The sequence below is a fragment of the Balaenoptera borealis genome (assembly GCF_965194805.1).
Source record: "Balaenoptera borealis genome assembly, chromosome: 9".
In the NCBI taxonomy this organism is placed as follows: Eukaryota; Metazoa; Chordata; class Mammalia; order Artiodactyla; family Balaenopteridae; genus Balaenoptera; species Balaenoptera borealis.
This window is the reverse complement of record NC_138873.1, coordinates 21,500,413-21,521,535: the sequence shown is the minus strand read 5'-3', so window position 1 is coordinate 21,521,535 and position 21,123 is coordinate 21,500,413. Positions and strand designations below refer to the sequence as shown.

General features: G+C 38.0%; 2 protein-coding genes and 1 long non-coding RNA gene across 11 annotated transcripts in view; 2 read left to right on the top strand and 1 right to left on the bottom strand.

The window, feature by feature from the left end:
• Window positions 1-4,212, top strand: part of LOC309634953 — a 738,917-nt gene extending 734,705 nt beyond the window's left edge. Inside the window, exon 2 of the long non-coding RNA XR_014248523.1 lies at window positions 1,546-4,212. This is a non-coding gene — a long non-coding RNA (uncharacterized lncRNA). The remainder of the gene's footprint in view (window positions 1-1,545) is intronic.
• ADAT2 (adenosine deaminase tRNA specific 2) overlaps window positions 1-6,426 on the bottom strand; it is a 112,134-nt gene extending 105,708 nt beyond the window's left edge. For all 7 annotated transcript variants that reach the window (XR_014248505.1, XR_014248506.1, XR_014248507.1 and 4 more), the window contains exon 1: window positions 6,202-6,426. Coding sequence is in view for 1 of the 7 variants with exons in the window: in XM_082405585.1 (XP_082261711.1) it covers window positions 6,202-6,297 (96 nt within the window). In the remaining 6 variants the exon portion in view is untranslated. The remainder of the gene's footprint in view (window positions 1-6,201) is intronic.
• A 36-nt stretch (window positions 6,427-6,462) lies between these two features.
• The window catches only part of PEX3 (peroxisomal biogenesis factor 3), a 38,031-nt gene continuing 23,370 nt past the window's right edge, over window positions 6,463-21,123 (top strand). Inside the window, exons 1-3 of one of the 3 annotated variants that reach the window (XM_082405544.1) lie at window positions 6,463-6,747; window positions 14,221-14,352; window positions 18,955-19,036. In XM_082405544.1, the coding sequence (XP_082261670.1) occupies window positions 6,690-6,747; window positions 14,221-14,352; window positions 18,955-19,036 (272 nt within the window). In that variant the 5' untranslated portion in view covers window positions 6,463-6,689. Of the gene's footprint in view, window positions 6,763-14,220; window positions 14,353-18,954; window positions 19,037-21,123 lie in introns of all 3 variants that reach the window. The other 2 variants (XM_082405545.1, XM_082405543.1) reach the window with 2 other exon arrangements.

Genomic DNA, 21,123 nt, shown 5'->3' with positions numbered 1-21,123 from the left:
AGAAAAGGACCTACAAAAACAAACCCAAAACAATTAAGAAAATGGTCATAGGAACATACATATCGATAATTACCTTAAACGTGAATGGATTAAATGCCCCAACCAAAAGACATAGACTGGCTGAATGGATACAAAAACAAGACCCATATATACGCTGTCTACAAGAGACCCACTTTAGACCTAGGGACACATACAGACTGAAAGTGAGGGGATGGAAAAAGATATTCCATGCAAATGGAAATCAAAAGAAAGCTGGAGTAACTATACTCATATCAGATAAAATAGACTTTAAAATAAAGAATGTTACAAGAGACAAGGAAGGACACTACATAATGATCAAGGGATCAATCCAAGAAGAAGATATAACAATTATAAATATATATGCACCCAACATAGGAGCACCTCAATACATAAGGCAACTGCTAACAGCTATAAAAGAGGAAATTGACAGTAACACAATCATAGTGGGGGACTTTAACACCTCACTTACACCAATGGACAGATCATCCAAAATGAAAATAAATAAGGAAACAGAAGCTTTAAATGACACAATAGACCAGATAGATTTAATTGATATATATAGGACATTCCATCCAAAAACAGCAGATTACACGTTCTTCTCAAGTGCGCATGGAACATTCTCCAGGATAGATCACATCTTGGGTCACAAATCAAGCCTCAGTAAATTTAAGAAAATTGAAATCATATCAAGCATCTTTTCTGACCACAATGCTATGAGATTAGAAATGAATTACAGGGAAAAAAACGTAAAAAAGACAAACACATGGAGGCTAAACAATACGTTACTAAATAACCAAGAGATCACTGAAGAAATCAAAGAGGAAATAAAAAAATACCTAGAGACAAATGACAATGAAAACACGACGACCCAAAACCTATGGGATGCAGCGAAAGCAGTTCTAAGAGGGAAGTTTATAGCTATACAAGCCTACCTAAAGAAACAAGAAAAATCTCAAATAAACAATCTAACCTTACACCTAAAGAAACTAGAGAAAGAAGAACAAACAAAACCCAAAGTTAGCAGAAGGAAAGAAATCATAAAGATCAGAGCAGAAATAAATGAAATAGAAACAAAGAAAACAATAGCAAAGATCAATAAAACTAAAAGTTGGTTCTTTGAGAAGATAAACAAAATTGATAAGCCATTAGCCAGACTCATCAAGAAAAAGAGGGAGAGGACTCAAATCAATAAAATCAGAAATGAAAAAGGAGAAGTTACAACAGACACCACAGAAATACAAAGCATCCTAAGAGACTACTACAAGCAACTTTATGCCAATAAAATGGACAACCTGGAAGAAATGGACAAATTTTTAGAAAGGTATAACCTTCCAAGACTGAACCAGGAAGAAACAGAAAATATGAACAGACCAATCACAAGTAATGAAATTGAAACTGTGATTAAAAATCTTCCAACAAACAAAAGTCCAGGACCAGGTGGCTTCACAGGTGAATTCTATCAAACATTTAGAGAAGAGCTAACACCTATCCTTCTCAAACTCTTCCAAAAAATTGCAGAGGAAGGAACACTCCCAAACTCATTCTATGAGGCCACCATCACCCTGATACCAAAACCAGACAAAGACACTACAAAAAAAGAAAATTACAGACCAATATCACTGATGAATATAGATGCAAAAATCCTCAACAAAATACTAGCAAACAGAATCCAACAACACATTAAAAGGATCATAAACCACGATCAAGTGGGATTTATCCCAGGGATGCAAGGATTCTTCAATATACGCAAATCAATCAGTGTGATACACCATATTAACAAATTGAAGAGGAAAAACCATATGATCATCTCAATAGATGCAGAAAAAGCTTTCGACAAAATTCAACACCCATTTATGATAAAAACTCTCCAGAAAGTGGGCATAGAGGGAACCTACCTCAACATAATAAAGGCCATATATGACAAACCCACAGCAAACATCATTCTCAATGGTGAAAAACTGAAAGCATTTCCTCTAAGATCAGGAACGAGACAAGGATGTCCACTCTCACCACTATTATTCAACATAGTTCTGGAAGTCCTAGCCACAGCAATCAGAGAAGAAAAAGAAATAAAAGGAATACAAATTGGAAAAGAAGAAGTAAAACTGTCACTCTTCACAGATGACATGATACTATACATAGAGAATCCTAAAACTGCCACCAGAAAACTGCTAGAGCTAATTAATGAATATGGTAAAGTTGCAGGATACAAAATTAATGCACAGAAATCTCTTGCATTCCTAAACACTAATGATGAAAAATCTGAAAGAGAAATTATGGAAACACTCCCATTTACCATTGCAACAAAAAGAATAAAATATCTAGGAATAAACCTACCTAGGGAGACAAAAGACCTGTATGCAGAAAACTGTAAGACACTGATGAAAGAAATTAAAGATGATACCAACAGATGGAGAGATATACCATGTTCTTGGATTGGAAGAATCAACATTGTGAAAATGAGTATACTACCCAAAGCAATCTACAGATTCAATGCAATCCCTATCAAATTACCAATGGCATTTTTTACGGAGCTAGAACAAATCATCTTAAAATTTGTAGGGAGACACAAAAGACCCCGAATAGCCAAAGCAGTCTTGAGGGAAAAAAACGGAGCTGGAGGAATCAGACTCCCTGACTTCAGACTATACTACAAAGCTACAGTAATCAAGACAGTATGGTACTGGCACAAAAACAGAAACATAGATCAATGGAACAAGATAGAAAGCCCAGAGATAAACCCATGCACCTATGGTCAACTAATCTATGACAAAGGAGGCAAAGATATACAATGGAGAAAAGACAGTCTCTTCAATAAGTGGTGCTGGGAAAACTGGACAGCTACATGTAAAAGAATGAAATTAGAATACTCCCTAACACCATACACAAAAATAAACTCAAAATGGATTAGAGACCTAAATATAAGACTGGACACTATAAAACTCTTAGAGGAAAACATAGGAAGAACACTCTTTGACATAAATCACAGCAAGATCTTTTTTGATCCACCTCCTAGAGTAATGGAAATAAAAACAAAAATAAACAAATGGGACCTAATGAAACTTCAAAGCTTTTGCACAGCAAAGGAAACCATAAACAAGACAAAAAGACAACCCTCAGAATGGGAGAAAATATTTGCAAACGAATCAACGGACAAAGGATTAATCTCCAAAATATATAAACAGCTCATTCAGCTCAATATTAAAGAAACAAACACCCCAATCCAAAAATGGGCAGAAGACCTAAATAGACATTTCTCCAAAGAAGACATACAGACGGCCACGAAGCACATGAAAAGATGCTCAACATCATTAATTATTAGAGAAATGCAAATCAAAACTACAATGAGGTATCACCTCACTCCTGTTAGAATGGGCATCATCAGAAAATCTACAAACAACAAATGCTGGAGAGGGTGTGGAGAAAAGGGAACCCTCTTGCACTGTTGGTGGGAATGTAAATTGATACAGCCACTATGGAGAACAATATGGAGGTTCCTTAAAAAACTAAGAATAGAATTACCATATGACCCAGCAATCCCACTACTGGGCATATACCCAGAGAAAACCGTAATTCAAAAAGACACATGCACCCGAATGTTCATTGCAGCACTATTTACAATAGCCAGGTCATGGAAGCAACCTAAATGCCCATCAACAGACGAATGGATAAAGAAGTTGTGGTACATATATACAATGGAATATTACTCAGCCATAAAAAGGAACGAAATTGAGTCGTTTGTTGAGAAGTGGATGGATCTAGAGACTGTCATACAGAGTGAAGTAAGTCAGAAAGAGAAAAACAAATATCGTATATTAATGCATGTATGTGGAACCTAGAAAAATGGTACAGATGAGCTGGTTTGCAGGGCAGAAGTTGAGACACAGATGTAGAGAATGGACATATGGACACCAAGGGGGGAAAACTGCAGTGGGGTGGGGATGGTGGTGTGCTGAATTGGGCGATTGGGATTGACATGTATACACTGATGTGTATAAAATTGATGCCTAATAAGAACCTGCAGTATAAAACAACAAACAAACAAAACAACTAATACTAAACTTTCATTGGGTTATTTGTATGGAAATATGTTAATATAAATGTTTCAGACATTACATGAAATTTCTAAAAATCTTATATTTGTATTTGTATGGAAATATGTACGGAAATATGTTAATATAAATGTTTCAGACATTACATGAAATTTCTAAAAAAAAAAAAAAGACTCAAATGTTTAGTCCAGAAGTCTAGAGAATAGTACAAAGATATGAAAGGATGGAAAGAAAACATATTTCTGATACACAAAGTGGAAAAGCTCAATGACTGATTAAACTTAGCTGTTTATGGAACCACTATTGAGTCCTCTATGACAGCAACTCTCAAAATTTCATCTACACAAGCTCCACATATATACTCTGAGGAGAGCTCCTGAAGCAAATGAAAATAAACGGAAGAGACCACGAATTCCCAGTATTCCAGCATTCCCTGGCCTCCAGGTCTCTCGCCCATAGAAAGATATAAACGCAGCTTAATCTGAGATATTTTAGCCTTCATGTGCATTTATTATCATCCTCACTACTTATTAAGATGCTTCCCAAGGGGGCTTCCCAAGGGGGCTTCCCTGGTGGCGCAGTGGTTGAGAATTCGCCTGCCAATGCAGGGGACATGGGTTCGAGCCCTGGTCTGGGAAGATCCCACATGCCGCGGAGCAACTAGGCCCGTGAGCCACAACCACTGAGCCTGCGCGTCTGGAGCCTGCGCCGCAACAAGAGAGGCCACGACAGTGAGAGGCCCGCGCACCGCGATGAAGAGTGGCCCCCGCTCGCCGCACCTGGAGAAAGCCCTCGCACAGAAATGAAGACTCAACACAGCCAAAAATAAATAAAATAAATAAATGAATTTAAAAAAAAAAAAAAAAGATGCTGCCCAGGGACTTCCCTGGCCGTGCAGTGGTTAAGACTCTGCGCTCCCACTGCAGTGGGCACGGGTTTGATCGCTGGTGGGGGAACTAAGATCCCACACGCCGCGCAGCGCGGCCGGAAAAAAAAAGACGCTGCCAGGCATGTGATATTATTGAAATGATTTGGGGTACGGAGAGTGAGATTTTTGATATCACATGAAAACTTGTCTCCAACTTGGAGAATTTAGTAACATAAAAGGAGTTCAGGACAAACAACTCCATGTTACAAATTACAAATTAATTATTTAAAGGCACATGTGAACATTAAAGTATCAGACAGAAAGTTATGCATCCTGTAAGTTTAATGGGGGAAATAAATTTTGAAGTGGGCTTAAAGAGTGGGTCATGAAATCAAATCAGGGGTGATGACCAGCACTTTTTTTTTTTCCAAAATGCAATGAAAGAGAAATACCAGGAAAACTGTACATAGGAAGATTAAGTACTGTTCTGTAAAACTTTTGTTTCAATTTTATCTATGTGTGTGTTTACGGGAATGTAATACAAAATAGATTTTTTTCTTACTGTGAGCCACTTTCAAAAGAGTATGAGAAACAAGTTTAAAAGAACATATGCATATATGTGTGTGTGTGCATGATTTACATACATATACATATATGCCAAATACACTTTTATCCCTATTAAAGAGTTCGCTGGGACACGTAAGTATGGCTAAAGCTTGTATTATACACAAATCTTATTAGAGCCCTCCTTAATCAGGAATCCCTCCTTAATCAGGAGTCCTGAAGGGAGCGAGGGAAGTGAAAGGATGGATGGATGGATGAGAATCTGGCTGTTCAGGGACTTGTTTTTACCCTGCTCTCTACCGGAAACATCCTCAGCTTCCTTCCTTCTACTAGATAGATTCAAGAGGTCATAAATACAAAATAATGTGACTTCGAGGATTTGCGAACGTCCACAGGAAACAAGGGGACGCAGCACGCCCGTGCCAGCAGCCCCCGAATAGGGATGTTTGGCGCATACTTCAAACAAGTGAAAAAGAAATAATTTCTGTATTTCCTCTCTTCCTTTCCTCAGAACCACTGTGAGAATGGGCTAAAGAACATTTCAGGACAGTAAAGCCAGCTGTTTACCCAGAGAAGGCGAGCGCCATCGAGATTACTGAGACCAGAAAGCACCCCCGGGGACGTTTACTCAAATGCTTGGGTCAGGATAAGCCGGAGAAAATTCCCACCCTATACATCCACGTCCCGACCCCTCACCATTTGCATCGCCTGTTCCATCCACTTTTCGGTCTCCTCCGCCAACACAGAGCACGCGCCGCCGGTAGTCTGCGTGGACCCCACCTTCGCCTCCATACTGCACCGGGGCGGCCTCGCTCAGCGCCAGAGGCCGCGGCGGAGGAGGAGCGCTGGCAACGGAACGCGGCGGGGCGGGCTGTCGTTTCCGGGGGAATCGAACTCTGAGGCACTCGGGAGCGAATTCTAGACGGACCTCGGCGCCCCAGGCTAGTGAGCGGCGGCGGCGGCGCGCCGGCAGCAACAGAAAGCGCAGCTGCTCAGCTGCAGTCCACGCCCCCTTCCCGCTCCGGTGACAGTCTCTGCGGAAAGTCGCGTTCGTGATTTTTGGAGAGCACCGAGTGGGACGACGGCGGTCCAGCCGGGTCGTCCGTGCCTGGCGACGAAGAAACGTTTTCCTGGTGAACCATTCCTCCTTCCCTTTAGGCAGCCCGCACCCCCAGGGCCTGAAGATGCTGAGATCTACGTGGAATTTTCTGAAACGTCACAAAAAGAAATGCATCTTCCTGGGTACGGTCCTCGGAGGTGGGTGACAGCGTTCTTGGAAAGGGGCATAGGGAGGAGGGGGTGGGAGAGAGGTGTCTGTCTTCTAAAATAGAGGTGGAGGGATCATGGCCCAGGATTCGTTCAACCGTGGGACGGGGAACCGGGTGACAAACCTCCAGGATTCTTTACATCTCTGCAGTTGTGAAATTTGTGCCCTTTACCCTGACACTGCCGCTTACTCTCTTTCTCGCCTTTTACTCACCCACCTTGGGAGAAACCACCACAATTTTTTTGTTTGTTTGTTTCTGTTTCAAGGCACCGTTCTCTTACAGACATATTTTTTTTTTACTTCTCTTCTATTGTTTTACTGTGAGGTTCTTCGTTTCTGTTTGGTACTCCCAGTACTTTGGCATTCACCGTCCGCAGAAGTTTCATAATATTCGAGGGAAGTTAACTAAAGCCTGCACTTCGAGTTCTTGTTTAAAGTTAATTTGAATTTTTGAAAACAGCACAGTTGTACTGAAGGACTGGAAGGTATATGCTAGACAAAGAAACACAAATCAGTATTTTAGCTCTGTTTCTGCTGTTTTAGAATACAAACTATGTAGTAAATTATGCAGTAAGAAAGTGCTTTCGGGATGTTGTGCAGTCTTCTCAGGATCTTCAAGATTGGGATCACCTAGCTCACATAACTGAGTTGCACAGGCTGAGAGGAGATTTAGAAACAGATTAGATAGCAATCTTGAGAGCCTTTTTCTCATAAGACACTCATGCAGGAATGTAAAGGAGAAAATAAAAGGTCTTGTGTGATACAGGAGAAGGAAATGTAGGACTGTTAAGAGGGAATTTTTAGCATTGGAGTTTTTTGAGAAGTATTATCACGGACTACATGCTTTGGTTACAGAAATAGTTAAAAGCAAGAGCAGAAGTTTCCCAAAGAATTTGGTTGTTTTTCTCTTACTATTGATTATATTCTTTTGCCCCAAAACAATTTGAAATTAGCAATACTCTTAGCATCAATAATTCAGCTCTGTTGATTCTTGAAAATTTGAAACAGGCTTCTTGTTAATGAGGCAAGGAGAGTGTTTTTCTCGTCTCTGAGGTCTACCACAGATCGATAATGATTATATGTAAATTTTAATGGCATTCTTTGAAAAATTCTTTATAGATAAAATGTATTTTCTAATATCTTCATGCACTGATATCTAATGTATATTTAAATTACACAAAGACTACTGAGTCCAGTTTATTTGTAGAAGCTAATGATTTATGTGTGATGGAAGAAGTGTAAATAAGATATTTTTGCCTCTACTGAAGGAAAGAAAATAGTGTCTCTTTAGCAATCTCAGAAAAAATAGCATACCCCATCAGATTTATGGAACAACCTAATGGTAGATTAGAAATAATCATAGGGGAAGCAAAAGAGTACACTTAAGAGATAGTTATAGGTGTGATGAATTGGGAGATTGGGATTGACATATATACACTAATATGTATAAAATGGATAACTATTAAGAACCTGCTGTATAAAAAAATAAATTTCAAAAATTCAAAAAAAAGAGATAGTTATAGATTTTTTTCAAAAATCTATTGAGAGCTTTATAGTTAGAGATTAAGAGGAATGAGAAAGGGGGGAAGAGGTTCAGAGGAACAGAAAAAGAATATAATCCTACTGTTTTATAACAAGAAGGGATGTAAGTCTGAAAAGAAAAAAGAGTGGATGACCGTGATTGGCATTTGTTTGAGCCTCATAGTCTTTCTGCTTCAAGGGAAAGGTCCTATAACATGGTACATATCAGTTAATCAATTTTAAGAAATATTTATCCAGTGCCTGTAGTGTTGAAGGTAATATGATTGGAAATACAAGATTTACAGAGATTTTTAGTAGTAATAGCTACCATTTTGTGGGTGCCCAGTGGGCCCTGTGTTAAGCTCTTCTATTCAGTGGGGATGATGACAGGATAGTTATTGTTTTCCCCATTCAAAAATGTGGGAACCAGAGTGCTAAGAATTTAAAAACTTGCTGAGGGTCCCAGAGTTAGTAACGGGGAAGCTAGAACTCAAACCCAGGTGCGTTAGATCCCGAAGCACATTCTCTTTCCGCACTATACCACTCTGTCTTCATGGACTTTATGGTCTAAAAGGAATGAAAACAAATGACTTAGTTTGTTCAGGCTGCTATAACAAATACCACCGACTGGGTGGCTTATAAACAACAGAAATTTATTTCTCCCAGTTCTGGAGTCTGGAAATCAAAGATCAGGGTACAAGCATGGTTAGGTGAAGGTCCGCTTCGGGGTTGCAGACTTCTTGTAGTCTCACATGGCAGAAGGGGCTGGGGATCTCTGTGAAGACCCTTTGAAAAGAACACTGATCTCATTCTTGAGAGCCCCACCATCATGCCCTAAGTGCCTCCCAAAGAGTCCCATCTCCTAATACCATCCCATAGGGCATTAGAATTTCAACATATGAATTTAGGGGAGACACAAACATTCAAACCACAGCAACAAACATACAAATAATTAAAATACAACACAATAAGAGCTGAAAAATGCTGTATATAGCAAACTGGCAGGTAGCCTGTGCAGCTGGAAATAATTAGGAAAGGGCTTCATGGAAGAAGTAGCACATTTTGACAGATTTGCAAACTAGATAAGAAATCAACTTGCATGCTCAGGAAGCTTGGCCATTCAGTGGTGGGGAAAAAACTTTAATGTTTGGTCTCTTTGGTTTTTCATTCATTCAACAAACATTTGAATTAGAGGGCCTACTCTCTCTATATTGGGCTCTGGTGATACGCAGGAATAAGATACAGTTCTTCACTTTGAGGAACTCATAGTGCAGTCCAGAAAGCAGAAATGGAAATAAACAAAAGTAGTACAGTGATAGTATTAGAGTACCATAATAGAGCAGGGTTCTGTGGGAGCACAGAGAGAGAGAATCATGGAGGTGTTCAGCAAGCCTCCCTTAATCCACTGGAGGGACTTCCCTGGTGGTGCAGTGGTTAAGAATCCGCTTGCCAATGCAGGGGACACAGGTTCGATCCGTAGTCCGGGAAGATCACACATGCCACGGAGCAACTAAGCCCACAGGCCACAACTACTGAGCCCATGTGCCACAAATACTGAAGGCCGCGCGCCTAAGAGTCCGTGCTCCGCAACAAGAGAAGCCACCGCAATGAGAAGCCCGCGCACCGCAACGAAGAGTAGCCCCCGCTCGCCGCAACTAGAGAAAGCCCGCGCGCAGCAACGAAGACCCAGCGCAGCCCAAAATTAATTAATTAATTTTTAAAAAAAGAAGAATCCCCTGGAGTTACAGCTAGCAAAGTAGAGGGGGCACAGCAGGTAAAGGGGTTGCTCAGCAGATTCAGAGACCTTGCTTTTGGTGAATCAAAGTGTATTTCACTATGGCTAAGCGCAGGGAACAAATGGGCAGTGGCAAAAGATAAATTTGGAGAAGTAGCTAGAGTGCAGATTGTGAAGGGCCTTCCTTACTGTGCCATTCTACAGAATTTGGAGCTTCTCAGACTTTAGTATGGATAAAAATCACTGAAGGGACTTAATGAAAATATAGAATTCTTTCTCCGAGATTCTGATTCTTTAGGTCCAGAGTGCAGTTCATTAATTCTTTAATTCATTCAACAAATATTTATTGAGCTCCAATTGTGTACCAATATTATATATTTGGGGTACAGCATCATGTAAGACAAAACATTTGGGGATGTTTTCAAGGAACTTCCTCAAAGGCTACATTTTTAACAAGTACCCCATCAGTAATTCTGATGTAAGTGGAACAGGGGCTGTACATTAAGAAATGATGGCAGGGTGTTGAAGAATTCTAAATATGGCGATAGTACAGTCAGATTTAAGTTTTAGATAATCACTTTGCATATAAAAGATGGATTGGAAAGGTGTGAGACCAGAAACAAAGGAGAGTTAGGAAGCTGTTAAAACAGTTCAAGAGCATTAATAATCTGGGTCTGAATGAAGACAGTGGTAGAGAAGTGGACTAAAGTGGCAAAATTTAGAAAATATTTCTGAAATAGAATCAGAATAGAAGGGTTTGGTGGTCTTTTGTATGGGAGTGAAGTTAATAGATTATTTTCAAACTCTTATTGACATTATTAACCTAGTAAAATAGAATAGTTATACTGAAGGATTTTCATCCATTAAGACACTAAGTGATGGTTTTAGAAAACCAAATTCGTAATATGGGAAGGCTAGAAGATATTTTGCTTTACTAGCAGTGTTCTGAAAGGGAACGTCAAAACATTTTACGTTTATTTTTTGAGGTATTTAGTGAATGTTTTCATTATTCATAAATAAAGTCATAGCTAAAGAAGAAACTTTAAAGCTCATATAATCCTAGCCTTTCATTTTATGAAGAAATTTAGACCCAGAGAGAGGAAAGACTTGCTTAAAGTTACCTGCCTAGTTGGTGCCACAGCCATCAGTATCTACTCTCTTCTGGGCCAAAATTCAGGCAGCAAGTCAGGTGTATCCTGAGCTCCACATTTTAGGTAATGAATTCTCTGCCTTCGTTCTTACTTCCGTAGGGAAACAAATCGGACAAAATCAGAATTTATGAATTTTGCGAATGAGAGCCTGGGTAAATTAGTCCTTGTTATAGGAATTTACTTCAGTGCTAACTCGAGGAAAATAATGGATTGTGGGATTTTAGCCTAATGCCTTGTATCAGTTTGCTAGGGCTGCCATAACGAAGCACCACAAACTGAGTCGCTTAAGCAACAGAAATGTATTGTCTCTCAATTCTGGAGGCCAGAAATCCAAGATCAATGTGTTGGCAGGATTTGTTCCATCTCAGGGCTATAAGAGAGGATCTGTTCTAGGCCCTTCTCCTTGGCTTGTAGATAGCTTTCTCCTCCCTGTGTCTTTACATCATCTTTCCTCTACACACGTCTATGTCCAAACTTCCCGTTCTTATAAGAATACCAGTCGTACTGGATAAGGCCCACCTTAGTGACCTCCTTTTAACTTGATTATCTCTGCAAAGACCCTATCTCCAAATAATGTCACTTTCTGAAGTACTAGAGCTTCAACATGTTAATTTGGGGTAGGATACACTTCAACCCATAATAATTTATCTTTTAGCTTTAGTAAGAATATACTACATTTACCAAATAAACACAGTACAGTTAGTTGACCCTTGAACAAAACAGGTTTGAACTGCACAGGGCCACTTACACAGTACATTTGACCCTTGAACAACTCAGGTTTGAACTGTGCAAGGCCACTTATATGCAGACTTTTTTCAGTAAATACTGCAGCACAACAGATCCTCGGTTGAATCCAAGGGCACAGAACTATGAATTGAGCCCACTGTAAAGTTACAAGCAGATTTTCCACTTCTGGAGGGAGTGTTCTGCACCCCTAACCCTGGAGTTGTTCAGAGGTCAACTGTAGTTCCTAAAGTGTTTTTGTCAGACACTGTTGAAAATCTAATGAAAGCAGTGGACCTTCTCCCCAGGAAAACACATAGACCAATCAAATTTACTATTATTCCAGAAAATTCTTAACTATACAAGGGGTGTCATTGCAGCATTTCATTTTATGCTATTATTATTATTTGAGGAATAATAATCATTTTACACATAACTTTTAGCCATCTGTTGTGCAAATAAAATAGAAACAATTCATTGAGAAGTAGTTATTATATAAGAGTTGCCTGTCAAAGGGTTACTTTGTGAAACGTAAGTCAGTTGCTTCATTCTGTTAGTATTATGGCACTGTCTTCAGTTTACTGGGGGTGAATTACAAGAAAGGTAGCTCTGAAGACATTTATATGAATTTTTATTTATTCTTTAAGGAGATTATAATACATTTTTTGCATATAGACATAACAGCAGTCACACTTTATTTCTAATTATTTGTAGCACATACTCTTTCACTGTCTTTTTAAGACATATAACATGTTATCAGTTCATCTGTATTGCTTACATTAGTGAAAATAATTCAGGATACGTGTTTGCTTTGCAGTTCTTAGTGGGCTTCCTCCTTCCCACCTGTGACAAACAGACCAAATCCAATTATTTAGGTCATGTACAATTCTTATGTTCTTTTTTGTTATATTGGAGGCTACAGACAGTCGGAGGTAGGTGAGGATTAGTTACTCTCCTACAGCCTTGTTGCCAGGTTATCATGAAACAAATTCTGGCTCACATTAAAACATGTATTATCAAGCATAGATAAAACAGTATCATAACTTGTTCTATAAGCTCATTGAAATCCCATTGTCCTTTCTTGGTGCTACAACAGAACCATGCATAAACGATTTACCCAAAGCAAATGCAACAGTATTCTAGATGTAGGATTCTGCTGGCCATTTGGTTAACCCTCTTGACTAAGAATCCTTCGAACTAGCGGCGGAGGATCCGAGACTAAGCCATTCCTAAGGGTGAAGGACTTGCTCGTATATTCTTGTTCAAATGAATATTACTAAAATGTTTCAGCTAACCCAGTATCTTAAACACCATTCATTTAATCTGTGAAAAGCCATTTCTGATATTAATTGTGCTAGGTTAGTTGAAGTGCTTAAACCTTGAAATGTGGCTTTTGATCAAATGCTAACTAACCACGCTGGAGTGTTAACATTCCCAGTCAGGAAAACTGACTGCCTATAAGGTATGACCAAAATGTGCACATTTTATATTATACTGTCTGTACTGAAATGTGTCAAAGTGAATTACAGGCCGCAAGACCCCACCTATATTTTTATATCGTAGTGTCATAATTTAGGAATTTTTGTACCCTCTTCACCTTCCCTTTTTCACTTGTTTCTGGTTTTAGATGTCTGCTTGACAACCTACCTTTCTTTTATTCTTCCTTTTAAATTTTTTCTTATATTTTTAAGAAGTATTATATTTTGATTGAAGAAAATGTGTAAACTACAGAGAAGCAAGCAGAAGGAAAAAAATCACCTGCTATCCCACTATTCAGCAATGATCATTGTTTAATATATGTAAGAAATTAAAATCCATCTGTTGTCATATATGTTTACTTACATTAAAAAGCAAAACTTCCAGGATCTTATTTTATCCTCTAACACTATAACATGGATGTTTCCTTAAGTCATTAACTATTTAGCAATGTAGTTTTTAATAGCTATGTAAGAGTCCATTGTATGGCTAGACCATAATGTATTTAAACAGTTCCCTTTTGCTGGACATTTAGAATATCTCCAGTTCACTATTAAAGGCATTGCCTGACTTTGTAGATTTAATTCCTTCCTGTTTCTTTAGACCTAGTCTTTATGTACCCATCTATCATTGGCTTTTAAAATGCCAGTCTCCTTTTCCTTCTCTTCAGGTTGCAATTCTTATACAGTTCTTTAATTTAGGTTCTTAAAAGTTGTAATTTTTAGCTTTTCATTAATATAAGCCTCATATTTGGATAAAGTGGGTTAAAAATACTGTTTAGAATTTTTAATACTCTAATTAACTGCATTAATATACTAACTTGTTTTAAAAAATAATTTTAGGAGTATATATCCTGGGGAAATATGGACAGAAGAAAATCAGAGAAATACAAGAAAGGGAGGCTGCAGAATACATTGCCCAAGCACGACGACAGTATCATTTTGAAAGTAACCAGAGGACTTGCAATATGACAGGTAAGACAAAGAGAAATATTTATACATGTATAAAGTTGCTTGATGATTTATATTAATTTGCATACCTCCAGGGCCAAAGTTAAAGGAAAAGGCAAAAATGATAAATCTAGCAAGTATTTACATGATTTAACTGAAATACATCATTTAATGTGGATTTGGAAAATCAGTGTAAATTAATATGCAACATAGATGCTTGTTCATTCCTTTTATTTATTCATTCAGCAAATACTCAGAGTACTCAGCACTGGGGAAAGAGAAGGTGAACAATTAAAAAAAAAAAAAAACCTGACTTTCGGAGTTTATTTACTAGTGAGAGAAAAAGATGATAAACAACAGATAGATGACTTTAGGCAGTGATGACTGCTTACAGGAGAATGAGCTGTGTGAGGGGTGGGTGCTCTTTAAGGCGGGGCAGCCAGGAGAGTCAGGCCGCTTTAAGGAGGTGACATTTGAGGAGAAATTAAATGGTACAATGGAGGGAGCCATACAAGATGCCTGTGGTGGGAACGAGCTTGGCGTATTTGAGAAATAGCGAAAAAGGCTGTGTAGCTAGAGTAGCATGAGCAATGGAAGAAGAGTGATAGGAGACAGGGCTGCAGCAGTGGGCCTGATGCCATTGGGCCATATATGTCATAGTAAAGAATTTCTTACACTTACAAGGCATCTAGAGACCTATAAGTCTAACACAGTAGTATACACTCAGTGTTAATCGGTGGTAATAATTTAATCTTCAGAGCTAGAAACCTACTGGGAGGATGCTATAACAAAATCAGCTGCCCATATTTGAAGAAAACAAGGTGTTATGTTATAATTGGCATAACTCCTTGAAGAATTAGTTCTCAAATCCATGTCAAACTTGTTTTTCTTTGTTATTGTTTGAAGCTTAATGCTAGAATACCATTTCTTTCAAGAACGATTAATTTAGAAAAATTTTATAAAGGTAGGTTCTCTTTGTTCAATTTTAAAAGTAGAATATTTTTTCAAGGTTGGAAGAACTTTGTTTTTAGTTCAGTCTCATTTGATAAAGAGGCTGGGATTAAGAAGGTTAAGAGACACATTCCATTTCAGCTGGAGTATGATTTTTTTTTTTTTTTTTTTTGTCTGTGCCATGCAGCATGCGGGATCTTAGTTCCCCTACCTGGGATTGAACACGTGCCCCCTGCATTGGGAGCGCAGAGTCTTAACCACTGGACTGCCAGGGAAGTCCCATGATTTTTAATGTTTGAAATAATAATACTTCAATCTATAAAGCAAAAATTAATCATAAATGCTGTATAAAATGGCAACTCAGTTAAGGTACAGGAAGTAAGAGCACAGGCTCAAGCGTGAGGCAGATCTGGTTCCGTTCCTAGTTTTGCCTTGTAATATCTGTGTGTCTTTGGGCAAATCTAAATCTAGTTCTTTCCTCTATAAAATGAACATCATAAAACCCACTTCATAAATGTTTTATGAGAATGCGATAATTCATATAAAGTGCTTGGTACATAATAAATACTCAGTAACTGATAACTTTTTTAAAATTACACAATTCTTTAAATCAATATTTAGCGTTCAATGTAGTGGTACTACCAAGGACATTTTAATGAATTTTTAAAGAATAAGAGCAGTCCATTTCTTTTTTTTCTTTTCTTTTTTTTTTAATTGAATATAAGATTCTTTAAATTCTTTAGTGCTTTACAATTTTCAAAAGTTTCACATACATGATTTCATATAATCCCATAATAATCCTTTTTTTTTTCCTACCCCTGTGTTGCCCCTGCCCTCTTCCCTCTCCCCACTGGTAACCACTAGTTTAAGAACAGTTCATTTCCAGTTACTACTCAAATTTTCAAAAAAATGAAAAAAGCTAACTTCTGGGATCTCAGAATACATCTTAGTTTGACATGGACCCTTGTGTCAGTTTAGGTGCTCTGGGAAGCACAGCTAAGATGGGATTAGATGTGCAGGAGACTGATTAGGGGGACACCCATGCAGAATAAAGAGGAGGGAGCAGAAGTAAGCAAGGAAAGCCTTTAGACCACCGTACGGGTCTGATAGTTGTGAGTAGAATGGGCAAAGGAAGGAAGGTTAGGTAAGAAGAGTCTCTGACTACAGCACGGTTTTAAGAAAGTTTTGGCAGGCCAGTCGGGAGTCCTCAAGCCTAAGTTCCCTGGTAGAGGAGTCCCTCAGGATCGGGCCTGCTTTAGTATCCCCACCAAGCACTGTCATTGGCTGAGAGCAGTGTAGATCCCGAGGGGCGGCAGCTGGAGCTGTCAGTTAATTATGCTCTTCCCAGCAGAAGATGCGAGTGGCACATTTCCATGACCATCACACCCCTCAGATGAGTAAATAGCTGATATAGGCAGTTAAAACTAGAATATGGTGCCCACCAAGAGCCAAAATATAGGTTCACTGAAAAAATTTCCAAACTAACTTTCTGATATGTATTGATAATGGGCTTACAAATCATATAATTAAATTTCTATTCTTTTGAATAAGATGTAATGGACATACTAGAAAAATTTAGTACTTTTAGGTAAATATAATCAGTTTTTTAACCCAAGAAGTTGGCCCCAACTTGAAAGATAGTATCTAATGGAATGCTTCTGTGCCCTGCCCATTGACTTTACCATCTTCATGATTTTACTAAAGATTTGGGAGAAGTGCTTATTAAATTTACACATGACACAATGCTTGGATGCATAACTGACACCACAAATGAAGTTTTGGGATGCAAAATAGTCTAGTCCCGTTTAAGTGCTAGACTGGGATAAAAGAATTGTTCTGCATTAAAAGTCAATTGTACTGATACAGAATTGTCCAAGCTTGCTTAAAAACAGGATGTATGAGTAAAGATTGGGAATTCTAGTTGAACATAAGCTTGTTATGAACCAGAGTATGATGTGACTTCTGGAAATACTAATTTAATCTTAGACTGCAGTAATGAAGTCTGTGATTCAGCTCAAAGGTAGTTACAACATGCTCTGTGGTAGTCAGAGCACAGGTGCATTTCTGCCTCTCACATGTTAAGAAGATACAAACTGGCACATGTCAGAAGAAGCCAAGTAAGGATAATAATAAAAAGAGCTAACACTTCCTGAGCATTTCCATGTGTAAAGAAGCACTGTTCTAATGCCTTTTATCCTTAATCCTTACAACAGTCCTGTAAGGTAGATCCACTGTCATCCTCAGTTTACAGATGAGGAAACTGAGGCACAGAGAAGTTAAATAATTTGCTCAGGGTCACACAGATTCAAGGCTGGTGAAGGGTTGTCCTGTGATTTGTGGTTGGACTGGGGATGTTTATCATGGAGACCAGGTGGCTAAAGCAAGACATGAAAGCTGTATTCAACTCAATACAGAAACATATTTGTTCAGTGTTAGTACAGATGGCTAGAAGAGAAGAACAGCCTTGTCTGTGGTTGGGTATGCTGAAGTGGAAAGTCAGAAGCTCTTATCTCTCAGGAGAATTATTGAAGAGATTCCTCTTAAATCATGTTGTCATACCACATAATCTTTAAAGTTCCCTACTAACTCCTTTTTCTGAATGTAGGACTCTAGCGTTGCTTTTTCTTGGTAAGATAAAATACCGTGTTTAGGCTAGATATATATACCACGGGCACTAAGAGAGAAACCACGTTTTACATTGACTGAGCTGCTACTTTAGTTAGTGGTCTAAATAACTTAGGTGATTTAATCATATATCTTGAGGAAGTATGCTGAAGCTACACAATGCAGCACTGAAATAAATGTTTAGAGTAGGTTAAAAGCTGGATTTTCTATAGAAAAAAATAACATGGATCTTGTAATTAATATCTTGCCTTGTCAGGAAGTAAAAATCATACACTAAAGTTTTCCCTTTTAGAATATGGCATTTGTAATCTCTTGATATTTTTTCATTTTGTTATCACTACTTCTTTAGTGTTAGAAATACATTTTAAATTTATGTATGTACATTTCACCAACATTTTTTATACCATGCATAGAGCCATAAATAAACTCCCATAAATTACATGCAGTCTTTTTTTCCATAGAGTATTATATCTTATTGTATCTTCATGTTGGTATTCGAACAGTAGCCATTGTCAAAACCAGAACTACAGCTCGGCAGCTCTTAATTCCTAGCCTGATGCACTTTTGTCTAGGTTGTAACAAATGCCTGTTGCTTTGTCGTATTTAAGAAATAAATGTTTTCTAAAATTAGAAATAAAATGTGAAGCAAGAAGTATAGCTAAAGACAAAAGATCATTTTATTGAATCAGAAATAAACATTTATTGTAAAAGATCTGGAAAAGAAAAAAAAAGAATTATCCTTAGTCTGTAGCCCAAAGACCAACACTGTTAACATTTGGGAATAATTCTTCCCATTCTTTCTTCTACGTGTACTTGTTTGCATCACTATGATCATAACATGTATATGCATAATTTTGCTTCACTTGAGCAGATAAATGATTTATTAGTATGTAACTGGTTTTTATTCTTAATAATAATTTGAAAGCCCTTACCTTCCCTACCAACTCTTGCTAGTTGCTAGTCCTGTCATACAGCCTAAAACAATGTGCATTTCTCAGTGAGGGCAGTCCTATCACTTGTGACCTTTTTAATTTTCTGTTTGTATTATAGTGCTGTCCATGCTTCCAACACTGAGAGAGGCCTTAATGCAGCAACTCAATTCTGAGAGCCTTACAGCTCTGCTAAAAAACAGGTAAATGCAGTTACAGCAATTCTCATTTATACATTGCACTGAAAATTTATAGAATGTAACTGAAATACTTTTCAAAAGTCTTTGTTTTCTTATTTTTCTTTCTATTTAAAGCTTATAATAAATAAGCTCATTTAGAAAAAAATATTTACTTACAATATCATTTAATTCATATTTTGTCCATTTATTTATGTTCTACCTTGATGTGCAAAGTATTTAGGGTGACAATATTTGTATGTATTCTGGTTTTCATATGAAGAGATCTTCTGTCACTTTGACATTTTTTCAGAAATTTAATTATTGAGTACTTAGGGAATGTGTTCCTGAACCAGATGTTGTGAAGCAACAGTAATGTTAAATATTAAATATTAATTCTTTAATATTCTTAAAGAGTTTACAGCGTACTAGCTAAAGCATGTGAACATACATTTTAAATAACTAAAGCATATGAACTTACATTTTATATCATTAACAAATGAAGTACAAATATAACATGAACATATGATAATGATAATTTATCTTACCATGACAGTGTACTGTGTACAAAGCACTTTCATACATAGGACCTTGTATGTGGAGAGTAGTATGTATTGGAGTATTGTAATTTAGTGTGATGCTGTGTTAGTTTGAGAAGACTTCCAGAAGGAAATGGCTTCTTCTTTTAATGAACAAGAAGGGGGGTGGAGGGGAATGGTTTCACTAAATATATTTTAATCATTGTGGCCTTATCGAAAGATATTCATTTTCCTTGTAATCATCCTCCAGTAGTCAGGGAAAAGAAAGTGCTCTTTCTGGGGTGTCTCTTTGTGCCAGGCCCAGTGCTAGATACATTACTCCCATTTAATTTCCACAGTATCCTTGTGAGGCAGATTTTTTTTTTTTAACATCTTTATTGGAGTATAATTGCTTTACAATGGCGTGTTAGTTTCTGCTTTATAACAAAGTGAATCAGCTATACGTATACATATATCCCCATATCTCCTCCCTCTTGTGTCTCCCTCCCTCCCACCCTCCCTATCCCTCACCTCTGATGCAGACCAAGCTGATCTCCCTGTGCTATGTGGCTGCTTCCCACTAGCTAGCTATTTTGGTAGTATATATAAGTCCATGTCACACTCTCACTTCGTCCCAGCTTACCCTCCCCCCTCCCCGTGTCCTCAAGTCCACTCTCTGCATCTGCATCTTTATTCCTGCCCTGCCCCTATGTTCTTCATAACCATTTTTTTTCTTTAAATTCCATATATATGTGTTAGCATACAGTATTTGTTTTTCTCTTTCTGACTTACTTCACTCTGTATGACAGACTCTAGGTCCATCCACCTCACTACAAATAACTCACTTTCGTTTCTTTTTATGGCTGAGTAATATTCCATTGTATATATGTGCCGCATCTTCTTTATCCATTCATCTGTCGATGGACACTTAGGTTGCTTCTGAGGCAGATATTATTAACTCCATTTTGCAAATAGGAATTTAGTGCTCGGGCAGGTTATGCAGCAAGCTGGAAAATTTCTTTGAAGACATTTTCTGTAGTCAGATAATACCTCCCAAAATAACAGTGAATTTATATACAATTGGTTTGTGTACTTTTTTTGGATGGGGGTATAAATTGTAATATTTTTATTAGAAAACAAATACACAACTTGGAATGGATTTGAGGCAAATTGTGTCATAACAGTTTTTAAGTGGCTAAAACAAAGTTTAAAAATCAAGTAACAGGAACTTCCCTGGTGGTCCAGTGGTTAAGAATCCATCTTCCAATGCAGGGGACACAGGTTCAATCCCTGGTTGGGGAGCTAAGATCCCACACGCCATGAACTAAGCCTGCGCGTCGCAACTACTGAGCCCGCACGCCACAACTACTGAGGCTGTGCACCACAACTAGAGAGAAAGCCCATGCACGCACCACAGCAAAGAGCACACGCGCCACAACAAAGAGCCCACACACTGCAACAAAAGATCCCACATGCTGCAACCAAGACCCAACGCAGCCAACAAAAATAAATTTTAAAAAAATAAATAAAAATCAAGTAACAATAAAAGAAAAGTGTATGAGTACCTGGATAATACACCCGTTTTGCAATAGTGCA